The sequence below is a fragment of the Mastigoproctus giganteus genome, chromosome 10 (assembly GCF_048544385.1).
Source record: "Mastigoproctus giganteus isolate SK-2022 chromosome 10, ASM4854438v1, whole genome shotgun sequence".
Lineage (NCBI taxonomy): Eukaryota > Metazoa > Arthropoda > Arachnida > Uropygi > Thelyphonidae > Mastigoproctus > Mastigoproctus giganteus.
The window spans coordinates 204,657,166-204,684,741 of NC_143584.1; the positions used below are offsets into that span (position 1 = coordinate 204,657,166).

Sequence of the window (27,576 nt, forward strand, 5' to 3'; positions counted from 1 at the left end):
CTTTTATAAGTAGCATTTACAAAGCAATTTAAATTACTGATGTTTATAATTTATTTTTAATTAGCCAAAATCAGTGAAACTCAACCAGCGAAATAAGTTTTTTTTTTATTTATTGTAACCTTTATATCTGAAAGTATTACGCTATATTTCGATTATAATTCGTTAAAAAAAATAAACAAAGGAACACAACCATGTCCGAGCCTAGAGAAAATGTTGACTACGAAATTTTTTATTTATTTATTATTATTTTTTTTTTAATTTTTATTTTTTGTTTTTGTGATTGAAAGTCTGAAATTTCTGCAAAGGGAATTAATGTAATAAATTTAAAATTAATCAAATATTAAAAAAATGAAAAGGGGTAGTATTTTTAAATTTAAAAATGATTTGGACTATACTTTATAAAAAAAAAATACCCATCTACTGCAAGTGGAATATATATTTTTGTAAGGAACCAACCTTTGTCGTATCGCAATATAATTTTATGGCTCGTTTTAATAAGGATAAGTGCATCTTATACGCCGAAAAATACGGTATTTTTTTTTCCACAGAGAACATTTCTTTCTGTACAGGCAGAATAACAGCAAATTTTATGGTTTGGTTAGACATATCACACTATCCCGGACAAGAAAAGATTAAAATTGCAACCAATCCTTTCTTACAGCACACAACTCTGTTCACAAATACGATATTTTCAACCTTACCTTTCGTTGTCAGGTTTGATGAGTTTGTTCACATTGTTCCTTAGCTCGTTATTGTTGTCCGATGGAACTGTTGTACTCTCCAACAGAGGCGTCACTTGATTCACTGTAGTCATCTCTAGAAGAAGGAAACACCCATTAGGATTATGTCCAGTTATTGCCACATTAAATTTTTTTCATTGGCCAAGTTCCATTACAGAAATTGCAAAGATAACTTGGCTACAAGTAAACAGTAATTTCAATAACTTTTTTCTCTAGGTGACACAATTCTACGTATGGATAATAAAGATCGAGCTACTCGAATCAGTATCCATTTCAGAAAGTCATTCTTCAGACAAAGATATCACAGCTTTCCACATTTTCAATCTCCTTAATTCCATAGGAAGTCACCACATTGTCGGACACTGTTTATTTTATGAATGAATGTATCTATATTAAAAACAAACGTAACAAACAGTACCAATGATGTTGACCGGCCCCTACTTTAAACGATTGTCCATATACTTTTACAAAGCCAATTGTAGCAAAAGACAAGGAGGGGTAAGAAATGAGCAATTATCTACAAGAAATGAGCAGCAATTGCACAGTTCAGTAAAGAATAGATAGTTAACTTCGTCATTAGCAGTAGGTTAGTGTGATCTTGCCCTCTGGATTTGGGTACGCCCTGGTTGAAAAATGTGGAGACCTCTAGGAAAATCAAAATTTAATGGTTCAACATTAGTTACAAGTCGCGACGAGTTCGTGAAAAGAAATCTGTGTCTGAACTTTTTAACATGATCACGGCCTTCCTTAAGTTTACATAAACTATACTATACTAATTTAAAAACGTTAAAGTAATTATTTTTAGAAAACGTAATTTAAATAAATGATTTTATAATTATGTAAATATCATGTAATTATTGCATCTGACCGATAATTTATTTTTTAAATATTGTCAGCGATCCAATGTTAAACTTTAGATTGCTCGAAACTGATTTTTATATGCAAAACTTACCCCAACCCAAGTTTATTTTAATGAAATTATCATTCGGGATTCGAGATTTGGTACTGACCAATGATTCTGTTCTCCAAAATCAAAAACAACAAACATTTGGAACGCGAAAAAGTATTTGGATGTCATTTGAAGAAAATAGATTTCCACTGAATATATTAATAACGTGTGGGTCTTCAGAATTTGATCCTTCCTGCAGTACTTTCGATTTCATGATAGCATCCAGCTGAAATCTGGCACCATTCCTCCTTCAAATACCACTTTCTCCCAAAGGCGTTCTTTGATTCAGATCAAAACCAGAGGGAGGTGGTATTCAGGCCACTTGCGGAACCTCGTTTTAGAGCCTGGAGCATGATAGATCCAGTTCTACAGATTTTACAGAGTATAATCAGCACTGAGGGTTTTTAGTTCCAACCAATGGTTCCAGCCAAAACTTATCATGATCTTTCATCCTCTGAATTTCATTACGAGAACGGTGCATTGCTAAAGGTAGCACATTCTTCGGCATTCCCCACACTCAGATTCGAATATATCAGACTTAAACATTGTATAGAGCGACTCGTTTCTTTATAGGACTTGTTTCTGCCCTTACAGTATCCAAGAATGGCCATTTCACTATTTAAAACAATGTTTGGTAGGGTTTTAGAAGCATCAGCAACTAGGACCATATTGTTCCGTGTATACTGTCAAATTGCATGTGTTCTGTGATCGATTTTCGGTTTGCTGGACGAAAAATGCGAGTTTCCATGAGATAAAACCATGCTACCTTCGCTTGATTAACTTAGCCATGTTGTGAAAAAGACTCATAAAAATTCCTCACTTCATTGACGGGACTCGAACTCGGGTCTTTTGTACTCGGTGTGGGAAGAACATTGATTCCACTAACTCTGTTATTCACTACAGCAACCAATACAGTGCGAGTCCTTATCAATAACATAACACTTATGGGCAGTTCTATTGACATTTCGAGCATCAATGTCAAGATTTGTAGTGACGTTACTTTCTTAATCCCACTGAACTGTTATGGTTTAATTCAAGTGTCACTTTGGTCTTCCACCTTTTTAAAACAATGGGTCTGTTCAATTGAAAAGACTGAATCATTCTGCTGTAGCATGTATCTACAAATTACTACCATAGCAATCTAGCTCAGGTCTCAAAAAAAAAAAAATAAATAAATAATAATAATAATAATAATAATAATTAACTCCAGACATACTTCCTTAGCTGGAAATATACCTTAGAGAGGGCAATTATTTTTACTATGGCATTCTTATAAAATTCTTATTTAAAAGTAAAGCTTTTTTATTTCTCTTTTCTTTTCTCTTTCTCTGCTTCCCGTGCAGCTTGACATTAAATTTTAAATAAGGTTAGAGGAATGTATTAGCATCTGTTATGACTCCTTTCACTGTTTCATTCTTAAATATTAAAGTTAGTTGTTATCACCCCTAAAATTTATACTACTATTGTTTATACCTTTTGGGTTAACAAGATCCTTCGCTTTTTATGGCAGCCTATGACTGATAAAACAGAATGTGAAAAACAAGGAATTTCCAACGTAGGTTATAAATGCTTCGAAAGCATGTCTTTTATAACATAATTTTATGGTTGTTCCGTGTTGCTTGAACTCTTTCGTTTAAATATAAGCATCCAAAGAAGTTTTACACTCAATCAAACGAGAACTGTTTAGGGGACAGCTGTTGACACCAACAGATTAAATTTCTGAATCGCTTTCAGTAATATTTTAACCAGAAAGTTTAAAATGGACAGAACGTTTTTCAATGAAAAAAGAAGTGTTAAATTTCACACTACAAACCAAAATCCATAAAAATTGGTAATAACTGTATTAAAAAACGAAATTATATCAATTTAGAGACGGAAAATTTATACCTTGAGAAGTATAGGAAGATAATCCTCCGGACAGCATCGTTGGTAAATAAGGTGGCTCGGACTCACATTCACTCTCTAGATAACCCAATCTGGGTCTCCTACCGAAGGCATCAAACTGATTGACTGGAGGGATATTACGTCCGCCCATAGTCGCTGGAGCAGGCTCTGGTGGACTCTCTCGGAACACTGAAACAAAAAAGAAGAAAAGTCCGTTCTGACAACAATTGTACAAAAGAACAGAGAATATTTTAGTAATAGTGAATACATTGGAATTGATTTATTTCATTCATTAAAATTCAACTGTTGTTATATGTATTCAGAAACTCATCGCAAGTGATTCGTGATATTTTCTCAGTACCATCTCAATTGTTTAGGATATGCACTGAGTGATCTTTGAGAGCATTCTGGTTTCCTAGCAACACGTGCTATTCATTTAAATATCATGATCGTGCGATATTTGAAGGAACAGAAACGAATAGATAACAATATCAATATTATTTACTGCCAAGAGGAAATGAAAGGTAGTGGATAATGAAGCATTTTTCATCATCCCTTACCTGTGAGAGAAATCGCCTAATCCACTTCGTGCAGCTCGAGATTCTTTCTAAGTTCAGCACTCTGCACTAGTGGGTATAATCTGTAAGGTATGTATTTGTTCTGCTAAACATGATTTCAAAGACACGCGGCTTTCACAGTTAGTGAAAAACTGAACGCCATCGTGGAGCACAGTTGGTATATCACCGTCCTCCCCACACCGGGTGGGAAAGAGCTGAGATTGAATCCTGTTAACAACGGGAGGCATTTTTATGGGTCTTGGGTCTTTTTCACAACGCAGCTGAGTTAGTTGGTCTTAGGCGGGTGTAGCATGGTTTTTCATCCAGCAAACAGAAAATAGACCACACAGAACACACGAAATTTACAGATATAATATACATATATCTATACGGTGCAATATGGTCTAAGTCGCAGATGTGCCTAAAAAATCCTACAGCAACCACTCGAAAAACTGAAAAGAATTCAAGAGGAAATAAATATCGGAAATCGTGTTGCTGGTAGAAAATAAATTTCAACATCTTAAAAATATGGTGCGTAGCTTATATGGCTTCTCGGATATTCGAGCCAGTACCGTAATTAAATGTTTTCAAAACGATATTCCTTTTCGAAACGCACGTGTTAGGCTTCATTAAGAAATCTTAGAAAACCATAACTTGGTGTTGTTTTCTCTTAGAAAAAAATCACCACGAATGACTGGCATGTATTTTAATTATGATGTAGGCCTATTATGTTTGTGAAGGACCTGTTAATAATGTCTTTTAGAAGTAGCTGTCTACACTTTAAACGTGCTGTAACAGAACTCGTCTTTTTTCATTGCAACAATTTTTTTCAGCTTGCATCAATAGAGTAACTTTAGACATATCTGTCAACAACAACTGAATTTCTGTTTACAACATTAAAAAACATGGTAGAGATAAAGAACTCCAGTAATGTCATTTTTGAGCGTACACAGTTTTTTCTGTAAAAGATGTCATCTCCTATATACAACAACTATCTTGTGGTCATTATCATGTGATCATAGCCAAAGAATAAAATGAAACAGCGATAAAAAAAAGGGAATCACTATGGTGATAATTATACTGCATAAACATATACTTACAAAAAATATTTATATAGTCACAAAATTATTTATATATTTACAAACATTTATATATTAAAAAAATATATTTATATATGATTTTTGAATTTGTACACATTAATTATTATGCAAATTTTCGTTATTAACCCTTCGAAAGACTGATAATTGCCATTTTTACTGAGTATCCTTAGCGAAATAAATATTTATTTTATTTTTGACTGGTAAAAAAATTAAAGGTGGCGCTCTAGATCCCTGAATTTATGTTCGTGCTCATTTCTCGATGAAATATGTAATTATAATGATGGAAATACTATTTTGAATATATTAAGCAGTTTATTTATTAGCTTTTGAATATATTAACCAGTTTATTTATTACCTTTTGAATATATTAACCAGTTTATTTATTAGTTTTGTGTAAAGGTAAGAATGATCTTAATTTAATAATTAATAGCTTCCATTTTTAATTAAACACTGGCAATTTTGTGGATTCTTTCTCATATAATTTTCCCTTTCCAATGTCATAATAACGTTCTTTATAACGTTCTTTATGGTTGTATGAATACGCTTCATTTCTTTACTTATTTCATTACACAATTAATACGAAAATTACTACTGAACTCCATCCTTTCTTATTTTTTAAAGTCATTTCTGCGTGATCAATATGTCTCATTTTTTCTGAATTTTACATAGAATCTTAAAGAAGTTTTGTTCGCGCAGACATCTTAATTGCAGTCTTTATTTCTTATCTCCATAATGATTATTGCATTCTGTGAATTAACTTCTCCACGTTATAACTTTTAATTTTGCTCCAGTAATGACTGCTATGTATAGGAATAATACCTTAGTTACGATAGCGAAATGTTGCTGAAACAAATATTCATTTACTGTTTCGAAAAAATAAAAAAAAACTCGCATTGTAGTCAAGCCTCGGCAAACAAAACAATTTGCTAAAAAAGCACCCTTCACGCTTGATAAAATCAGGAATTTTGGCAGGAAACTTGATCTCGTTGTATAGCATTAAATTTTTCCGGTACATTTAATAGCATTGGTGGAACTCTTTGACATGCTAAATTTAATAATTCATTGTCTATTAACGCACAGTTTCTTAGAGAACACTGATATAAATTGCTTTGACAACGTATCGCAGCCTATAGTTTTTTCTTTATTTCAACAGTTTGGAGAAATATATATCTCGTATACTCTGAGAACGAAGAGGCGATTTTTTATGACAGTATTTTCGTTATTTGTGCAAAGATTTTCGTGTTATAATATTGCGAGTGCTGAAAGAAATTTAATTTCTTCTTTTCGATAAAAATTTCTTGTGATATTCAAGTAACACCAGCAAGAGATTGGCTTGCCTGGAAGCAATGCGGCAAAACATCAGGCAAATAGAAAGGGTGCGTTTTCTGAAAGCAGTTTTTTTTTTTTTTTTTTTTTTGTAACAAAAGCAAACGTTTCTGGTAGTTGGACAGGGCCCTATACATGTCTTTAGATCACCTGAGGCGATACCTAGATAAACTGTCTCCAAAATTTTGTGTTTCGTGTGGTTTGAAGATCCAGAACAAATGCGTGATCAGAGGGTTTAAAAAGATTCTGCTGTTGGATTTACTCCAAAACGCTTCAAGAGAATTTGCAGCACCACTAAAAAAGAAAAAATAATAATAAAAAAAAACTATCATAAAGCGGTATAGTTTTTTAGTGGTATGAGAGCTGTAGCCAAAGTCTTAGCGTATGTCATAGAATGATAAATCATAAAAATACGTAATGAATTCAGTGCTTTTATCAAGAAAATGGAAACTTTAAAGAGCTGTTTGCATTTAAGTCTGGCACAGAAAGAAGTGGACCGCATACCAACATGTTTGCTCTAAGCCTTACGTTACCAGGTTTACTCTTGGCTGGCGAGGAAGTTGTATTTGCTTTCGTCCGATGTTGAAGAATTCCCTAAACGTATTTGGATTTCATTTCCCTATGCATCAAATAATGTTTCACTGGAAGGAAGTCGTCTCGAGTGATATGTTCTGCACGTACTGCCACTATCCGGAATTAGATTTAGTGAACGGAAGTTTGAAACATCTTGTAGCTAACAATCGTTTTAGCTTTAAAGTCCAGGCTATTTCCTCGCACTTAGAAGCTAGAGACGATAAATAGCTGGAAAAAAAGAGGCTTAGGTATGCAAGCTTCTCTGATAATCACACTGTTGACGGTTTTTCCACCTTTATTTTGCTTGCGACTTGTTAATTTGCAACACATGTCAAGAAGGATTCTTTAAATTGCACGTCGTGATTACTTGCGAAAAAAAAAAAAAAACAGGGGGGGGGAAGGGGCTGCTCTTCTCTTCTCTTAACAAGAAAAATCATCCAAATTAATCTTACTGCATTGTTTTTGCTTAAGAAGATTGGATCTAATGGCGCAGATAATATCAGAACTTTAAGGTACTCGGATTATTTCGTTAAATATTTGTTTATAATTTCTAGCCGTCGGGGAAATATAAAACGAAACATTTTTATTTTTCTCTACTGATTGGAAGAAGCAGACACTATTTTATGTAGTAAAAAGAAAAAAAACTGATTGAAAGTTCTAAGTTCACTAATCTGTCTGCAGCAAATTGTAAATTACGCTGAAGGACAAATGAAAGTCGAATTACGTGACAGCGAGAAGTTTTCCAAACCCCTCAAGAAACTCGAACACGCGAATTATATTCTTATAACGCCAGTAAAGATTTTTAAGAGCACAACAGTTATCACAAAGTTATTTCTTGCAAGGTGAACATTTTTAAAAGTACGCGTAATATATTCACGAGTATAAGTAGACTGAGTTGACATCTTTCCTCACGTAGAGGTATCCTTGTAATTACAGTAGACATCCCTAGAGAGAACCTTAATTTTCTATCCTACCGAACAACGTGTGTTAAATATTTCACCTCTTATTTATTCTAAGCTGAGCCTCTAATCAAATATTATTATGTATCTCTTAAAAAGATAAACTTTCATTTTGAAGGAAATTTCGTACAGTAACTCTGTTTAAAAAAATAAAAAAAAAACATAGCCAATTCTACGATTTGAGGTTAATATCATAAATAAATTTAAACTTGCAAAATTTTATTTAAACAGACCAGGGGGCGCAAGTGTTAAGTTGATTATATGCAATAATCACTTTCAGTGTCATCTAGGTTCAGCCATTGAAATGGCTCTTGAAATGGCAGAAAACACTCATAAAATCTTAAAATATTCTGTTTATGAAGTACTTATTATTTTTTTCTTGATGCTTCTCGCATGATTGTGTACCTTTACGTCATGACTGAGTCTCGTGCAGAGCCCGAAGTAAGGCACTTAATAAAATGTAACAATTACGTGTAATTTTAGATGAACACTTTGAAAGAAAGGCTCCATAATTTAATACAAAATTATAAAAATCGTATAAGTCAATGCTGAGCTGTATTAAATGAACCTACCTGATGTTGTGGACTACATTTTATTAACTGCGCATGCGGTTTATTTTCCTCCAGTTGAACGCAATCAAAATTCTGTTTAATTATACACTGAAAGGACAGAATTCATGGGATACCTGGGCAACGCGATGCTGTCACTTCTCTGGCTAGTGAACAAACCCACCGCTTGGCAGGTATATAGGTTCACTGCATTCACGTAGACAGTGATTTGATGTCAGTATGGATAAAGGTCGTGAGTTAACCGACTTTGAAAGAGGGATGATAGTGGGTGCCCGACGCATGGGTTACTCCATCGCGGAGGTGGTACAGAAATTGCACTATTCCCGTTCGACAGTATCAAGAGTGTATTGGGAATACGCCATTTCCGGAATAACATCTCATCATGGACAGTGCTGTGGACGGAGAACGGTGGTGGATGAACGTTGCCATCGACGTCTGTCTCGCATTGTTTCAGCCAACCGGAGAGCAGCTAGCACAAGTCACGCCGACTTCAACGAGGGAGGTGCCAGAAACGTCTCCACCAAGACCATCAGGAGATCATTAGTCGCAATAGGTTATGGGAAACGCCGACCCACCAGAGTCCCATTGCTAACACCACGACACAGGACTCTAGGGCTCAACTGGGTGAAAAAACATTGGCACTGGACCTTGGATGATTGGAGACGGCTCTTCTAGTCGGACGGGAGGGTGCGAAGCTATACACCCGTCTTGTCAAGGAACTGTTCAGGCAGGTGGACGATCGGTAATGGTATTGGCATGTTCAACTGGCACACGTTGGGACCTCTGGTACGTCTAGATGCATCTCTAACGGTCCAGGTTACGTGTCTATCTTTGCAGACCATCTGCATCCCTTCATGGTCATCGTGCACTCACAGGGCAATGGACAGCTGGACAATGACAGAGCCGTGGTGATTTGAACATGGTTCGAAGAGCATTCCGCAGATTTTACCACCATGAATGGCCTCCCCATTCACCGGACATTAACCCTGTGGAGCATCTTTGGGATGCTGTGGAAAGGTCCGTTCGCGCTTTGGACCCTCCACCCGGGAATGCGACGGAATTATGGAGAGTGTACAGCAAGCATGGAATGAAATACCTGTGGAACGCTTTCGTGAACTAGTGGACTCAATACCTCGGAGTGTGACTGCCTTATCCGGGCGAAAGATGGGCATACCCGTTCTAGGTAGGTATCCCATGATTTTTGTCCACTCAGTGTAATTTTACGCGAAATTATTATCGGCTGCCATTTGGATATGTATAATAAAGGATTCATTTGAATTATTTTATCTATATATATTTATTTTTTACGAAAATTATTCATTAAAAAGTAGTTAATAATAATTATTATTAATTACTTTTTAAAAATTGAATAATTGGGATGTCAGGTGACATCCCAATATTTAAAATCGTATATAAAAGCAAAAATACTTCGTATTCAGATTTTATTTTATGGTGAGAGACCTATTTTTACCACGCTGCTGTGATGGTTATAAAAATATTATATTATAAAATATTAAACGGAAGCAGACGACAAAATCAAAGTAGATCTTTTGGTCCTCGTTTACAATATAAATACGTGCATTACTCAGTATTTTGATTATTTTATTTTATAAATTAACGAAATTATTAATTAATAAGTGCGTGTATTATTCCTGTATTTTTTATAATAATTTTATAAATCTCAGTCCTGTGCAAATAAAGATTTATAAACAACAAACCGACTTTCTAAATAAATAATAATTATTATTATCACATTTAAAAAAACAATACAAACCATTTTGACCCTCCAGTGCTTCTCTTCGCCGAGTAATGGGTTCTGAATCTGTATAAGTTGCGTCCGAGTTGTTATCTGAGGTGGAAGATGAAGACGGACCACGACGAAGAGATAAGTACATCCTAGTTCGGGAGCTGTTTTCAGCCGAGGGAGTATGCGAAACTTCCCTCTGTACTGGTGGCTCGTGTTCTCGAGGTTTTTGGGGTACCTGTCGAGGTAGAGAGGCGTAAAGGGGATACTGGACGGTCTTACCGGACATGATGATGCTCGGATCTCTAGGGTTGGCTACTGCTTGGCTGTAATCACCTTGTTCTGTTTCTTCGAAGCCTGCGTAGTTACGACCTGGTAGCAGTTCCATACTACTTTGGCTGTATGATCGACCACTATTCGCATTACAGCTTCCACGGCCTCGCCCTCGATCTATTGAGGTAGGTGGGAAGAAAAGAAAAGGAAAAGAAAGGAAAGGAATAAAACATAACATTTCCAGGATACTGGTCTTGCAGTAACTGTGCTTTTTTGCATTTTGAGTCAAATATAGATGAATATATAATCTAAAAGTGGGCGTAAGAAGTAAAAAAGGTTTGAAGTGGATGAGGGAAATGAACGGTAGGGGTGAAGACAATCTTCAAATATTAAAGAAACAAAATGAACATATAATTAGAACATCTAAAACCCATCTACTTGTTGCTCGACAACTATCTAATTTAAACAGCAAGGAACAGATTTACCACAATTACTAGGGAGATAAAAATGGATCGCAAATGTCACTGAATTTGGAGAAAGATTTCTCGAGTTAATTCTTGATTGGTTGGTTGGTTGGTTATTTTGAAAAATCACTGAGCCATCAAGCCCCCCAAAGGGATTTTTGTAAGAATTTCATGGAGTAGACCAGGTTTATCAACTCCAAAAAGGAAATTTTGCCTTTTTTGATCTTTTTTGAGATGAGGAGCAGTGGTGAATAGAGATTTATAGATCTTACTCGAATAGAAGGCAGGCAAAATGTTTTTTAGACATGCAGAAATGTTATGCGGACACTTTAATTAACTTCCTCTTCGGGTATGTACCATAGATTCAATAGCAACTAGTCTGACATGTATTTCTCCCTATTGATGGCTACAAGGGGAAAATTGGGACATTTTACTTTTAAATAGACCTGATAAAAATCAATAATGTGTCAAAGAGACATTTCTTTGACAGACGGTGAAGGATGAGGCACCAATACTCCAGAAACTCGTCAGGGTAGGTACTCCACGCAACATTTCAATTTTCCTTCTCTTTTTTTTTTTTTCTTTCTTTTTTTGAGAAGGCAACCAAGTGACTGATTCTTTATACGAGTATTTATAGTCTGGTCGATGAAGTCACATCGAGCAATAAAGATATAAGCAGAAGCAAACATTTTTATGCTTTACTCTTGACTGGTTGCGGATCAGTAGGGTAAAAAAATTGTGGGCAAACATGGTCTTACCAAAATACAGTGTGCTCTCTAAATCCAGCTCGAATTCGGCCTCCTATGTGTCTTTATATCGTATAATTTGATAAAAGTTATGTCTTTTTAAAGTACAGTTCTTTGTGTCCTTTCAAACCGAGAACTAGATTTGATTAGTTCAGTCTGGAGGACAGAGTCCATCAGCCTGGATGATTATTTACTGTCCTACTCCTTATCACAAAACAGCTGGAGCGTGGAGGCGAAGCTCTTCAAGGCACGAAGATAAAAGGATAAGAAGTCTGGGAGACCACGACCAAGAAGTTATCCCAGCACAAACAGACTGTTCAGGAAGCTGTACATTAGAATCGGGAAAATTCAGTCAATGATTTAGCTGAAAACTAGTAGGAGAGTTGTAAAGAAACCATGGAATATTAATTTCTAATTTTGAAAGCGAAAATTATGGAATAAAATTCAGTATCTTTCAAAATTACAAATTCAGTTTGGAATGAAATGTGCAATACATAATATATTCAAATAAAATATGAAATAAATTTATTTCGAAATTAAAATATAATTTCTTTTTTATATTAAATGTACTTTGAATACAACTCAGTAAAATGTTGAGCTTACTCAATAAAAAATACGAGATATTCCATGAATGGTTGCTTTATTTCTAAATGATATCATGTTTGCATCCTGTAGACGACATATCTCAAGCTCTGAATCGTGTATTTTATTTTTATCTCCAGTTCTCAGCCAAAAGTGGTATCGAATGCAGAATCAATATGATTTTTGACTGAGAATGGGAATCATATCGAATGTAGAATCGACATATATTGAATGGCATATCTCTTATGTGGGATGGAAGTATTGATTTTTCTGAATAAACAATACTACGTCAAGTTATGGCACTGACGTTATTTATCCCTGGAGAGTAAATAAACTGTTGAAATCATTACGTAGTGCATTAGAATTTATTCAGTCAAAATGCCAACCAGGAAGAGGAGAGTAGAATTTATTATTGTAGTTACTGCTATATTCCTTCGGTGTACTCATCGTCCATCTGTATATCCATGGACTGGGAATTTTCATCTTGGGAGCTGTTTTTATTCGATATCAAAAATACACTCATGAGCCAAAACATTATTACCACTCTTGTCACCAGGAGTGGATGTATTCCACAGCATCTATGAATGACTTCACAGACCGGGGAAGCATATATGACAGTGTAGTGCTTGTCAGTTCTTCAGTACGAAGCCCATGCAGAGAGTAAAGGGAAGGACCTGATGGAGTTTGAACACGGAATTATTTCGGAGCTAGGAAGGCGGGGACCAGCATCTCAACAACTGCAGGCGTTGTCGTCTGTTGGAGGGCCGTAGTGATGGTATGGTGGAAATGGTCTGAGGAGGAACACACCTCCACCCAACATACCGGCACGAGGGAACCACTACTGAATGACAGTTGAAGCAAATGCAGTGCGGTTGGCACTGCGTGGCTGAGTTAGTCGGTCTCAGACGTAGATAGCAAGGTTCCCCCCCCCCCCAGAAACTGGATTTTTTTCCGTCCAGCAAACAGGCAAATCGACCAGAGAACACACGCAATTTAGTTACAAATAAATATATGGATAGATGTAATCATTTACGGGGAACCCTAATGTCATAATTTGATTTTTTTAGTGCGGTTGGCACGTGCTCTTCGGGACAATTGGCGGTTCAGTCCCTCAATTGTTATTGTAGATAGAACAGTTGCTATAATCACCGTCTTCCCAACACTGGGTAGAAAGACCTGAGTTAGTCGGTGTCAGGCGAGGGTAGCATGGTTCCCCCCCACCCGAAACTCGGGTTTTTCGTCCTTCTCTGTGTGCACCTCACGGAAGTCGGCGACCACCACGGCAAATGTCTCTGGTAGCTTTGAACAGCTGCTCGATGTTTAATCCTGTCCAATTCTTGATGTCATCAAGCCACGATGTATGTCTTCTCCCAGGCTTTCTTCTTCCTTCCACTCTCCCCTCAATAATTAGCCGTGGAATTGCCTATTTGTTGTTCCTCATCTGGTGTCCAAGATACGCTGTTTTTCTTTTCTTTATGTCCTTCAACAATTCTGGATTTTTCGAATTCTCTGCAGGACACTCTCATTGGTCACGCTTGTTGTCCATGGTATCTTTAGCATTCTTCTGTACGTCCACATTTTAAATGCTTCTAGTTTTTTCAAGGTGTTAGATTTCAGTGTCCATGTCTCGGCACCATACAACAAAACTGACCAGACGTAACATCTCATCATCCGGATTCTAAGGTGGCGATCTAGGTTTCCATTGCACAATGCAGGTCTCATTTTAAGAAAATACTGCCAGGCCATTTCAATCCTTGCTTTTATTTCCATATCCAGTTCGTTTTTGCCATTGATCCAACAACCTAGAGGTGTTGGCATTGCCCGATTAAGAACCATGAGCTTAGTCTTGTTGATATTAATCCCGAGGCCCATTCTTTCACTTTCTTTACTCACACGATTGAAGGGTAGCTGTAAGTCCTGCATATTCCTTCATTTCTTCAATGTAATTCTCTCTTGAAGATGGCATTCTCTCTCGGATGACGTCCGAGTAAATGTTAAAGAGGAGGGGGGAGTACACATCCTTGCTTCACTCCACGTTCAACGTTGATGTTTTCTGTCTTTCTGCATCACCTGTAGAGGGGTTTTTGATTATTCGGATGTCCTTTTCATCAAGGCCTTGATGAAAAGTTTTTCATCCAGAAAACAGCAAATCAACCACAGAACACATGCACTGGGCAATATGGCCATTGTCGCTGATGCTCCTAAAAACCCTACTACAACAACAGCAACAACAACTAATTGTTTTACACACTTGTCTTTTATAGCCTAACCTTAGTCCACCACTGTACAGGGTGTCTCAAAAATATTGGTACAAACGTCTAGGGAAGGTAGGTAACATCTAAAGGAATGTGAATCGCATAGGAAACCATAACCGGAAACGTCACAGTAAGTCGGCAGACGGCGCTGTCCATCAGTTCGCGAGAGGTAAAATTTCTGATTTACTCATTCAAGCAGTAGTCGCCGCACGAAGAGCATGCATCGATATACGAACTGTGAGCTGGCAGACATGCACCTAGTGTATGGATTAGCAGAGGGCAATGGACGAGCCGCTCAACGAATTCATGGAGAACGCTTCCCAGACAGACATGCACCGGACCACCGTTTGTTTGCGGGTGTGCATCAAAATTTGTGCGATTATGGGTTATTTAGATGTAACAGGAGTAGTGCGGGCAGACCACGTTCGACGCGAACTCCCACCATAGAAGAAAGTATGTTGAATGCCTTAAGTGTAGTACCACACAGTTGGTACGTTTCTCTGGGGTTACTTCTACCCATATGCAGTACTTTGCATTTGTCAAGGTTAAACTTCAGTTGCCACTTCTTAGCCCATCTGCCCAAATTATCTAGATCCTGTTGCAGTAGCACACTGCCATTACTGTCATTAACAACCCTACCATTTGTATCATCTGCAAACTTCGACGCTAAGCCTGATATACCTTCATCAATAACGTTTCCGGTTATGGGTTCCTATGCGATTCACATTCCTTTAGATGTTACCTACCTCCCCTAAACGTTTGTACCAATATTTTTGAGACACCCTGTATATGAATGCTTTGTGCAATTCAAATGCAATTTTTTTTAATCTCCAGAGACTGCCGATTTTCAACAAAAGTCTTTTTTTACCAAGATTTCCCATCACGACAACAAAATTCTGTAAAAACAAATGTCCCATTTCTTTAATCTTTTCTCAATTCACTCCATCTTTGCTAACAATTTTTTTTTTTTTGCACTAAAGTAGATTATAACTGACTTCTCAGTGCAGTATTTCTTACTTCTCTTTTTATTTTTCTCTCTTCTACTTCTTAATTTTCCCTCTACAGAATCAAAAATCAAAACCTATTGAATAAAAACTAAGCTCAGTTCCCTTCTTATATTTATAAGCGGATGATTCCACAGACGTTCCTCTCCTTTCTTGATTTATCAAGGCTTTTTGCCTTTGGAGAATTTACTTTCTCCTCACTGGTAACAGTTGCTGCGAAACAACCACGAAGTTGTAACGTCCTTTGGGAACTCGTATTCAAATCACATACTTTTAAGAGCTAGCGAGAAGTTGTATTTTCTAGTCACATAGAAAGGGCATAACCTTTGAACACACAACCAAAATGAAAGGTTTGTTTTTCATTCTGTACCTGAAACCATTTGTTAGCGTGGTGGTGCATAAAATGCAAAGGATTTCTTAGCTTATACAGATTATCTCGCAAACCTGGAGATTTCGTCTCTAGCCTGCATTGCCCAGAACAATTCTTTCTATTTATGTTTCTACTAGAGATTGTTTTCACTGGAATTCTGTTCCTTTCATTAAATGGTTTGTTTAATCTTCTTTGAAATTCGTTCCAAAATTTTGACTCCATTTTACAGTTAATATAAATCGTCTTAGGCTTGTGTACTAAAATCAATTACCAAAAATAGTAATAGGCATGTAATGCAAGAAAGCAAGCCAAGCTCACACATCCATTTGCTCCAAACGTTTGTCCAGTTCCTCCTTGAATTTATTTAAGCTATCAACATCCACAACGACAGATGCAAGTTTCTTCCAGAAATCACTCGCTGGCTAAAGGCAAATTAACGCGCATCTATTCTACAGTTATCTTTCCTCAATTTAAACTTATGCCCCCTAATTGAGCCTGCTCAACTCATTCAAGGCCTTATACACCTCAATCAGATGCCCGATCTCCAAACGCTGCAATTTACAGAACTTAAGCCTTTCTTGGTAAGAGCACCTCTTCGTTCCCATCATAAATCTTGTTGCCCTTCTCTGTACTTGCTCATGCAACTCTACATCCTTCCTAAAATGAGGCCTTCAGACCTGTATGCAGTACTCAAGGAGTGGTCTGACCAATGACTTATACAAAGGAATAATCACTTCCTTTTCCCTACTAGCAAAATTCCTGTATATCATTAACAATACCCCATGACCTGCTCTGGTAGCATGTCTGCACTGCTTTTTTTTATTTTCTACCATCCTAAGAGTAGTACCACACAGTTGGTACGTTCCTCTGGGGTTACTTCTATCCATATGCAGTACCTTGCATTTGTTAATATTAAACTTTAGTTGCCACTTCTCAGCCTATCTGCCCAACTTTTCTAGATCCTGTTGCAGTAGCACACTACCATTACTGTCATTAACCGGAATTACAGCCCACAGACATCATCGCATTGATTACAATAGGTATTTGAAGGAGTATAGCTCCAGATTTTACCAATCTTCCAGCAGGATATTTGTCAGTTGCGCTAATCGGTAGACAACTGAGAAGCAGAACCGTCCTTTCCAACATATCCTATTTTTTTTATTTCCACATCAATGGGCACCCCTAGAACGGCCTGGTTTGGCTAGTAGGGCGTACATTATTCAACTTCCAGTTGATTATATTGATTGGAATTGCAAGAGATCAAAACAGATCGAAAATACACAATAAAATAAAAATCAATAAATAAAATAAACAAATAACATACAATAAAAAACACAACGGTGAATCCAGGGAAGCCTTTGCAGGGAAATCTTTTCACATAATGCTTATTGTTCGTGTTTATAGAGTTCTTTCACTATGTCCTGTCTATAGCGCTTCGAGCTGCAGAAAGATGAGGTATCAATTCCCAAGGAGTTATATATTCCGAACGTATTCGCCGAAAACTCTGACCTAAGGTATTGCACGTTTTGCAGAGAAGATTGCAGACAAGGTGTTGAACTGAACCGGGTTTGTTTTGAGGTCCAAGGATTTGCAGAAACATCCCAGATGTCAGGCGAATCCATTTAGCCGCATAGAAGTTGTGCCAAGGAGTGTAGATTCCTCTCTTTGACGATGGTTTCCCAGGGCTTCATGCCAAGGTTTGCATAGAGCACGCTCCTAGAGATGTTGAAAGGGTAACTCATCTTCCTGTTTAGCCATCTCAGGAGCCAATATTCAACCCCCCAGAAGTCTCTTTAGTTGAGCAGAGGAGGCTCCCGACCAGATACCGAAGGGTAGAGCGGTACAGGTGTTAAATTTCTTCGGACGTATTCCAAAAAGAACTCTCGAGGCCTAAGACCTCTGCAGGATTGTCCTAGATGTTCTCAATTGGAATCAGACTATTCTATTCTGACGCACAATTCGCTTTCAGTTCCTGCCGTCTCATTCTTGGAGTACCGACTTCCTTCCGATTTTTTTCCTTTTATAGCTGCATTCTCCTTTCGTCTTCCACCCAATGTGTACTTTTTTCAGATGGTCGCTTTCGACACGTAATAGGGTGACACATAAGCAGCCGGTGTGTACGTGATATGTCAGTAAATTGAAGCGGACTGGTGCTGAAACCGTCACTAAACGACCAGAAAACCTCCGAAGCTGACGAAACTAACAGGAGAGCCCTGGAAAGAATCGCCGCTCGAACGCAGGTCGACATCGTCGCAGCACACAGGCCATCAGTACAGTCGCAGGACGCTGCATAATATGAGTTACCACAGTCCTGCAGCGGTCCACAAACTGATCACTCGACTAATGTCAGACGCCGTCTAGATAATGCCTGTCGTTCTTGGACCACAGACCAACGGAAAGCTGTGCTTTGGTTGTTGTTGTTGTAGGGTTTTAGGAGCACCGGCGACTAAGCCCATGTTTCTCTGTGTATATTGTCTAAATTGCGTGTTGTGTGGCCGATTTTCTGTTTGCTGGACGAAAAACCCGAGTTCCCGGGAGAAAAAACCATGCTACCCTTCCTTGAGACCGACTAACTCAGTCACGTTGTGAAAAAGGCCCATATAAATTCCTCACGTCAAACATGGGACTCAAACTCAGCCAGGTCTTTTCCACCCAGTGTGGGGAGGGACGGCGATTCTACCAACTGTGCTACCCACCAGGGCCTGTGCTCTGGAGTGACGAGTCACGGTACATAGTCTACCAGTGTGATGGTCATGTTGGGTATGGCGAATGCCCAGAGAAAGCTATCTGCCGGACTGTATCGTCTGAACAATGGATTTTGGGTATGGTAGTCTGATAGTCTGGGGCTGTCTTTCTTGGTTTGGCCAGGGACCACTGGTTGTTTTGGACAAAACCATGAATTTCGAGGTCTATCTAGACGTACTGGACAATAATGCGTTATCCATGTTTTGGCAGCACTTAGGAGAAGGTCCATACCTGTATCAGTAGGAGAACACTTCATGTCATAGTGCTCGCTTTGTGAAGGACTGGTTTAAAGATATGAGCATCAAAAAGTTGAATTGGCCGTCCCAGAGCCACCTCAATCCCAGAGAGAGCCTGTTGGATGACTTGGACCGTAGGGCGCGTGTGAAGAGAGACTGCCCAAAAAATAGTTCTATTGGTAGCCACTTAAGCTGAATGCAGAAAATATCGGCGAACATTTAAAAAGCAACTAGTGGACACTGTTCCAAGAAGACTAGAAGCTGTCATAAAAGCTGAAGGTTTCAGCACACGTTGTTAGTAAATCTTTTATGTAAACAAGAGATATTTGTAGATATTCGGGTGTCCCAATTTAGTAATTAGTAATCACTTATGGTGTTTAAATCTGGTTTTTTGCTGTCCCAAGTACCGTAAAATGTATTTACAAACGCGTTACCATATACCGATGTGGGTCTTATATAACGAGTTGAGAATATGGTTTCTGGTAATGTTTCCAGCTATGATATTAGGGGTTTGGGGTAAAACAATTTCCACTTTTGCTCAATAATAGATTGTTAAATTGCATAAATGTTGCTTGATTAATAGAACGCATAAAATTCTTGCTATAAATATAGATACAGTTGAATTTCTAACAGGCTCTTTAATAATATAAAATACACTGCTTGACAAAATTAACAGAAAATTGTCGTCTGTTAAATTGTCGTCTGCAAAATTGTCGTCTTCGTCGACACTTTTCACAATAAAATAGGAGTCTCTTAGCCAGCAAAGAGATTCTAGACGTTATTTCATCTAGAGAAACGAGGAATGCGGTACCATCCCTCCAACACCACAGAAAGGGACTTGTGGGGAGACGGTGTTCTCGTGTGGGTCGGAATAATGATCAACGGCCGCATCCCTCTTCATGTCTTTGATAGGAGTACCGTAACTGCACAGAGGTACCGAGAACAGATCCTTGAACCCTATGTATGACATTTAGGGGTGCAACTGGCGCAGAATTTTTCATGCACGATAACGCTACTGCACATAGAGCTCAAGTGGTGGAGGAATATCTTGAAACTGAAGATATCCAATGACTGTCGTGGCCGGTATGATCACCAGACTTAAATCCAATCGGGAATGTGTGGGACGCCCATAGCTATCGCATTGCATGCCGACAGCCAACTCCTCGGTCACTTGGTGAGCAAAGGTCTGCTCTAGTGGAACAATGGGATTTGTTGCCATAGACTGTTATAGACACCTTATATCGAGCATGGTTCATTGCTGTCAGGCCTAGCTGTTAGAGGGGGTCATCGCCGTACTGATGTCATGTGACTAGATTTTCGAGCATCTTGTATTCGACTTCTGTATGTAACCTATTTGGCAATTCTTATACAACCCCTATAAATGTCCCTTATATGTCCCAGGTTTCTCGCTGTCTCCAAATTTCATCGTTAATCTATGGTACGCCACCATACCAAATTTTCTCCTCTTCATCGCAATTCATTACACCACCTCTTCTACGTGTTCTGTTAATTTTGTCGAGCAGTGTACTTCAGACATAACACAGAATCATTGAGAGAAACAAACTTCAAAGTATTTAGTACCGGAAAAGAGTACCAAATGTCTCTCGCTTGGCCCTAATAAATCAAGATCTTCCCCTTCTCTGGAGCTTCTTTTTTTTTTTAAGTAAACGAATGGGTGTATGTTACTTTACTCAAGAGACTAAGGAGTGTGATGAGGGATAGATGTGAGGTAATGTGTTTCTCAGCAGGAGTTACAGATCAAGAAGTAACTTAAGTGCTTTGGTAGCGAGCAATCTGAGACAGAGACCGCAAATTAGCGACTGGCTCATGAGTAGATTGCAAAGGGCTGCAAAGGACAGGCTGATAGATTTCTTAATTAGTGTCAAGAAGACACGTAAGTTCATAAGCTAAGATGTCGGAGCTTTGGATAAGAGAGAGAGAGACTTGGAGGAAACGGAAGTAAGAAGTTGCACTAGGGATAAACAGCGTGAAGAAACACACGAGACAGTTGATCTTGTTTGGAAATGAAAGAGAAAGAAATTGCTTCTGCCACAGATTTTCTGCAATTGCTGAATCGTGAGTTACCTTAATCGTGGAATTCCACATTTTGAATCGTTTTTTAAGTGATATGGAAAGAAAACTTTGAAAATAAACTTGGTGTATCCACAGCACGTCTATTGAAATATTTCTCTGATTTGCAATCAGCTCGGGTTTTGAGTCCAATGACAACTGATGCTGATGCACTGAGCATTTTCGAGTTGAGGTAGCATCGCTGGTTATTTAGATCGAAGTAAATTTACTGCTGTAGGTTTTATTTTTTTTTTCTTATAATTAATTAAAATGAAGAAGGAAAGATGGTAAATTGAGAACCGTACAATTTAATCTGAATGTAATTTAAAGTTCATTTTTATGCATTTTAATTAAACTTATTTACATATCGTGAATTCTGAACTGGTGCTGTTTTTTTTTTATGATTGAGATGAGATTTAAATGACAAAGATCAAATTTTTTTATTAGATTTCGGTTTTTTTTTTTTTTTATGAACACCCCCAAACACGAGAGGTATTAAAACCCATAGTACTTAGCACCGTGCATGGGTTGAGGGTTGAGAAGAAGAAAGAAGATATTTGTTGACATTATACTTGAGAACTTCTGTAGATTGTAATTATCAGGAAATGTATGAAAGGAGGTTGTTCCAGGAAACGAAAGTTGAATGAATAAAATGAGGAAGAAGATAAGTTGGTCTGTGAGTTCGCAGTTGGACAGTAAAAGGATGTTGACTGGTTGTGGTACGTGTTTGGGCTGCTTTGGAAGAGGGAGAGAGGGGGAATTATTGAAGCCAATTCAGAAGAACAGTGCCCATGGAAGTATCTATAGAAAAGGTATGCAGCAGAGGTTCAGTACTTGCTCAACCGTAGTGAGGCTGAATTTGGAACTATATACTGGCCACTGCAGTACTGCCACTTCACACTGACATTATCCACCGAACTCTCTCTTTTCCCCTTCTTCCTACGACCTCCTTTTTTCCCTGGCATTTAGCCTAGTTGTTGTTGCTGTAATAGGGTTTGAGGAGCATTAGCAACTAAGGCCATATTACTTCGTATGTACTGTGTTTAAATTCCGTTTTCTGTAGTCGACTTTCTGTTTACTGGATGAAAAACCCGAGTTTCCGGGAGAAAAACCCACGCTACCCTCGACTGAGACCGACTAACTCAGCCACGTTGTGAAAAAGGCCCACAAAAATCCCCCACGTCATCGACGGATTCGAACTCAGACCTTTTCCACCCAGTGTGGAGAGAACGGCGATTTTACCAATTGTGCTACCCACGAGGGCTTTTAGCCTTGTACTAGAGACGAAATTTTGCTAGTGCCCAGGTTAGAGCTCTGGAGCATGGAATTGCCATCAGCTGGTCTTGCACTCCAACAGAGTGGATTTTTTTTTTGCTGGCCTTTGCACTTATGCTGGAGGCGGGATCTTCTGCTGCCTGGGTTTTGGCTTCCTGAGTACGAGATGGCTGGTATGGAAAGCTCGAATTTATGGTAGTAAAAACCACACATCATGAAAGTTCCTCCTATATAAAGCACATTATGAAACTAAACCAGTCCTTTTGGAAGCAATACTCCTCTTACTGTTGAGGAAAGGGATTTGTTACCTTTTCGACTGACTGACATTTCGTTCATGAATACTTCGCCCTTGTTGGTAGCATCGCCGTCCACCCCACAGCGGGTGAAAAAGACCTAAGTTCGACTCCCATCGATGACGTTAGGAATTTTTATGGGCCTTTTTCACAACATGGCTGAGTTAGTCGGTCTCAGGCGAGGGTTGCATGGTTTTCCTACCGGAAACTCGGATTTTTCATCCAACAAACAGAAAATCGACCTCAGAACACACGCAATTTAAATTAGCCTTAGTCGCTAAAGCTCCTAAAACTCTACTTCAACAACAACAACATGAATGCTTCTTCAATTCAATATGCCTCTAATATTTACAGTTTTATTCTTTGAAATTTATCTCTACATGAAAATAAGATTCTATTCCAAGGCCCGGAATCGGTCAGGACCACACGAATTTCATGTGGTCCTGGCCCATTCCTTTCCTGACCCATTCCTTTCCTGACCCATTACTTATTCATGACTCCGTTACAATGGCTTTTTATCATTTTATTTTCTAAAATAATTATTTATTTAAAAAAAAGGTATTCTATTGATTTTTAATTGTTTTTTTTATTTATATATTTTTAATATATATCTATTGTTAGGGGAATTCATTCGCGAGCCCCATGAGGTGCTATGGAGGATCAATGGTTGCTCACTACATTATACAGAATAGTTGGATGGTCCGCGTTGGCGTGTCCCAATTGCAAATGCAATTGGGACACACTAATTGCAGTCCCGCGTATATTCCTTGAAGCTTTTATAGTCCTTTTGATAAATTACTTTAGTACATCATTAGATTTTCTATCAGTCTCATTCGCTTTATGTGGGAGTTGACAAGGTTATCTTCTGTTCTCTAGAACATTTGTCTAGCATAATCCAAACAACAGTCTCTTACACAGTGGAAGAGTTATTTGTCATCCCCGTGATGTGGAGAGTTTAACCATCTGCTGATTCCCTTTCGCTTTTAATACCACCCTGTTTCTCAACCATCCATTCTCTTCTCCCTTCACTTTTTTTTTTTTTGAAATGGTGAGTTTTTATCGTAGGTTTTTACCTACACTGGCGTTCAAAAAAGCCAAGGATCAAATACAAAAACACGAATACATTTTTAAACACAAATAAAAGTAAAATCAAATATCTAGCAGTAAACGTTACACAGAGTTATTGTAAGGTTTTAGGCGCATCAGAGACTTGGACCATGCTGCGTGTGTTCTGTGGTCGATTTGTCTGTTTTCTGGATGAAAAACCACCAGTTTTCGGAAAGAAAAAACCATGCTATCCACACCTCAGACCAACTAGCTCAGCGACCTTGTGAAAAAGTCCCCTAAAAATAGACGAGATTCGAACTCAGATCTTTTCCATCCGGTATGGGGAGGACAGCGAATCTACCACCTGTGCTACCCCGAGGGAAAAAATTTTAAAAAAGTTTCAACAACATATAGCAGTAATACGTTGCATTGTAATGTTTAGTTTTTATATTTATGTAATATTAAATACCAGAGAAGTGTAATTATTTCAAGAGAAATCTAGGGTAATACCATTCACGGTATATTCAGTTTTTGTTTTCTCGACCAAAAAAAATCAAATTATAATATTAGGATCCCCTGTAATCGGTAAATTGCGTATGTTCTCTGGTCGATTTGTCTGTTTGCTGGACGAAAACACCTCAGTTTCTGGGGAAAAAACTTTGCTGTCCACGCCTGAGACCGACTAACTCAGCCACGGAGTGAAAAAAGCCCACTAAAGCTCCTCGCGTTATCGACGGGATTCGAACCCAGGCCTTTTCCACCCGAGGTGGGGAGGATGGTGACGATACCACTGTGCTACCCGTGCAGACTGTTTTCTCGAGCAATAAGTTCTTGCCCTGGTGGATAGCACAATTGGTAGAATCGCCGTGCTCCCCACCCGGGTGGGAAAGACGAGTTTGAGTCCTATCGATGAGGGGAGGAATTTTTATACACGGAGCAATAAGTCATTAGTCGCTGATGCTCCTAAAACCCTACTGCCATCTATCTATCTAAGAGTTCTACCTTCCATATGCAAAGAATACAAACCATCCTAGAATTCCTACAATCTAAGACGTGAAGAAGCGATGGAGTTTCTCAAGCAACATTACCTGTAATTTGTATTTCATTAATCAACATAAATATTCATTAACCCTTAAATGGTTAGTTTTTCAGTCTTAGCAAAGAAACACGCATTCTGTCTATTCACTAACGGTCTTCCCAACCTTTGATTACTACCAGAAAGCCAATATTTGAGTTTCGAGAGCGCTGTGAACAAATTATATCAGCATTACTTTGCATATCAAGTTGTCGTAACATCTCCAGAATTAATGTTAATTTAATTTTATTATGAAATGTTGAACCTTCAACTTGCTGACCTGGTCACTGTTTTGAGAAAAATTAATTATAATATTTAAGAGATAGTAAAATGGAATTAAAAATTCTTTTGAAATGGCTCTTCTTATACAAACATAAGCTCAGCTTCCTCTGAATTTTTTTTCTTTCAGCCTTGCACTGAAAATTTCAAAGAACTAATTTCGGAAGGACATTAAATTCAGTAAATTAGCACGAATCAGACAGGGTCCTCCCTGCTGTTTCACCAAGAGTGCTGCACCTTAGAAAAAAGATATTGACCATGCAAATATAGACAGGAACTGTTCTAAAATTATAATTATATGTGGAAGGAAAAGATAGATTCAAAGGCTTGGTCGTTCAAAGAATTTGTCATTAACTGGTTTGCTGCAGTGGAGGTAATATAAGTTTTCAGAGATAGTTAAGAAATCTAATTTTCCCTGCCTTTGCGACTTAATAATTATGTATTTAAAAGAAACCTTTCGAAAGGTAGAGCACCTCTCATATTTCCAAGCGGAGCATAGAAATCAAAGATAATTAAAAAGAAAGTTATTGGACTTTAATGTTTGTAATTACGTTGGATTTCTAAGCTTTGCCAATAAATTGCGAGAAGTGCATTAGTTTTGAAATGATTCTCCTATAACCACATAAATAATAAAATAGCGAGGAATTCATCTAACCTTCTAGACGGTGTATATACAGTACCGAACAAAAATAGTGACACCCAATAAAATAGGAGAATATGGTTATGATGATTATTGCAGTTGTAGTAAAATATTTATGGGTTTAAGGCGCATCAACAACTTAGAGTATAATTAACCCATATATATTGTCTGTGAATTGCATGTTCCCTGGTCGAGCTGTCTGTTTCCGGGAGGAAAAATATGCAAGATTCGCCTGAGACCGACTAACTCAGCCACACTAAAAAAAGCCTTCAAAATTCCTAGCCTCATTGACCGGATTCGAACTCGCTATTGGCAAGGATTGTAAATATTGTCATAAAACTAGAATTTAGTGTCTGTTCGGATAACACACTTCCATTCCTTTTCGATTTTAAAAGCATGAAAATCATCGCTGTAACTGGAGGAGGGTCCATTTTTCCAAAAAATAAAACTTGCTTGTTTGTCTTTGAGAGAATAGCCACGTTTATCGTTTAAGGCTGGACAAACTCTGTTGCCATGGAGACTGTGAAATCTGGCTTGGCAACTAGTATTTTACAGGTCAGTCTAGTGACTGTGATATTGAACTTCCAGTTCTTCGTTTTACGATCGCAGTGGATTGTACCTTGCAAGGATTGGCCGGACTTTAGACAAAGGTACAGTAAGATGGGCTTTTAGAACGTACGGAAACTATCGACAGCATTATTTTACAGAACGAATCTTATTGGCTGAAGGAAGAATAACAGAATCATTCTTATTGGTTATTTATCCTTCAAAATTTTATTGTTCGAAAGAAGAATGTTCAGAGAAGAGCAATGAGATTAGTGAAGGGAAAAAAGGGTTGCTCTTTCGAAAAAAAAAAAAGCTTAATTTCTGCAAATTGCAGCGTCTGGAGACCAGGTACCTGTGTGGTGATCTGATTGAGGTATATAAGGCTTTTAATGGTTTGAGCAAGCGCAACGCTGATGGAATTCTTCCTCTCGCTCAGATTAAGCAGTGGAGGGGGCATAAATTCAAATTGACAGACAGTTGTAGAATAGATGTGCGAAAATTTTCCGTTAGCCAGCAGGTGGTTGATTCTGGAACAAACTTCCATCGGTCATTGTGGAAGTTGATAGTTTAAATAAATTCAAAGAAGAACTGGACAAACGTTTGGAGAATGGATGGGTGAAATGGAAAGATGTTTTTTTCTTATTTGATTCTGTGTTGCTTCGTTACTCTGGTAATAGTTAAAATATCATTTATAATTAACTTAACAAAAGATAAAAGGTAGTCACATAAAAAAAATCAAAAACTTTTTATTAACTTCCACAGAGGTTAATTATCAACGGATCGTCCAATACCATAGCGTGAGGTTCATTGATATCGGGAAGCTGGCATTACATGGTTTTAACTAAAAAGCAAGGTGAAAACACGATCTTTTCACCTCACCACGCCCGGGGAGTGGGGAGGACGGCAATCGTACCAACTGTGCTACTCACGATCACAACATGACTGAGTTAGTTGGTCTCAGGCGAGGGTAGCATAGATTTTTCTCCAGGAAACACAGATTTTTCGTCCACCAAACAAAACAACAACAACGACCTCACCACGTGACTCGAGTTTACTCCCCCTTCACCAGATCTGGTGACTAACTTTTGGCAGTGGTGCATAGACCTTGAAGAAATTTGTCGAGTCCTGGTTATAACGAAGTTTTTAAAATTATACAAAAATTGATATCCAAAAAGTGTATCCATAATCGCCGAGGTGAAGATCCATTCCTCAAACGATTAAAAAAGTTATGAATTTAATCAAAAAATAAAATAATTGCCTTACTTTTTTTTTTTC

The 27,576-nt window shown here is 37.9% G+C and overlaps 1 protein-coding gene across 3 annotated transcripts in view; it reads right to left on the reverse strand.

Annotated features, from left to right (window-relative positions):
* LOC150079799 (teneurin-a-like) overlaps positions 1–27,576 on the reverse strand; it is a 351,321-nt gene that overhangs the window by 217,218 nt on the left and 106,527 nt on the right. For 2 of the 3 annotated variants that reach the window (XM_090383374.1, XM_090383373.1), the window contains exons 4-6: positions 10,432–10,851; positions 3,577–3,762; positions 702–816 (exon numbers count right to left, since the gene is read on the reverse strand). In XM_090383374.1, coding sequence (XP_090239500.1) covers positions 702–816; positions 3,577–3,762; positions 10,432–10,851 — 721 coding nt within the window. The remainder of the gene's footprint in view (positions 1–701; positions 817–3,576; positions 3,763–10,431; positions 10,852–27,576) is intronic. The other variant, XM_090383375.1, reaches the window with a different exon arrangement.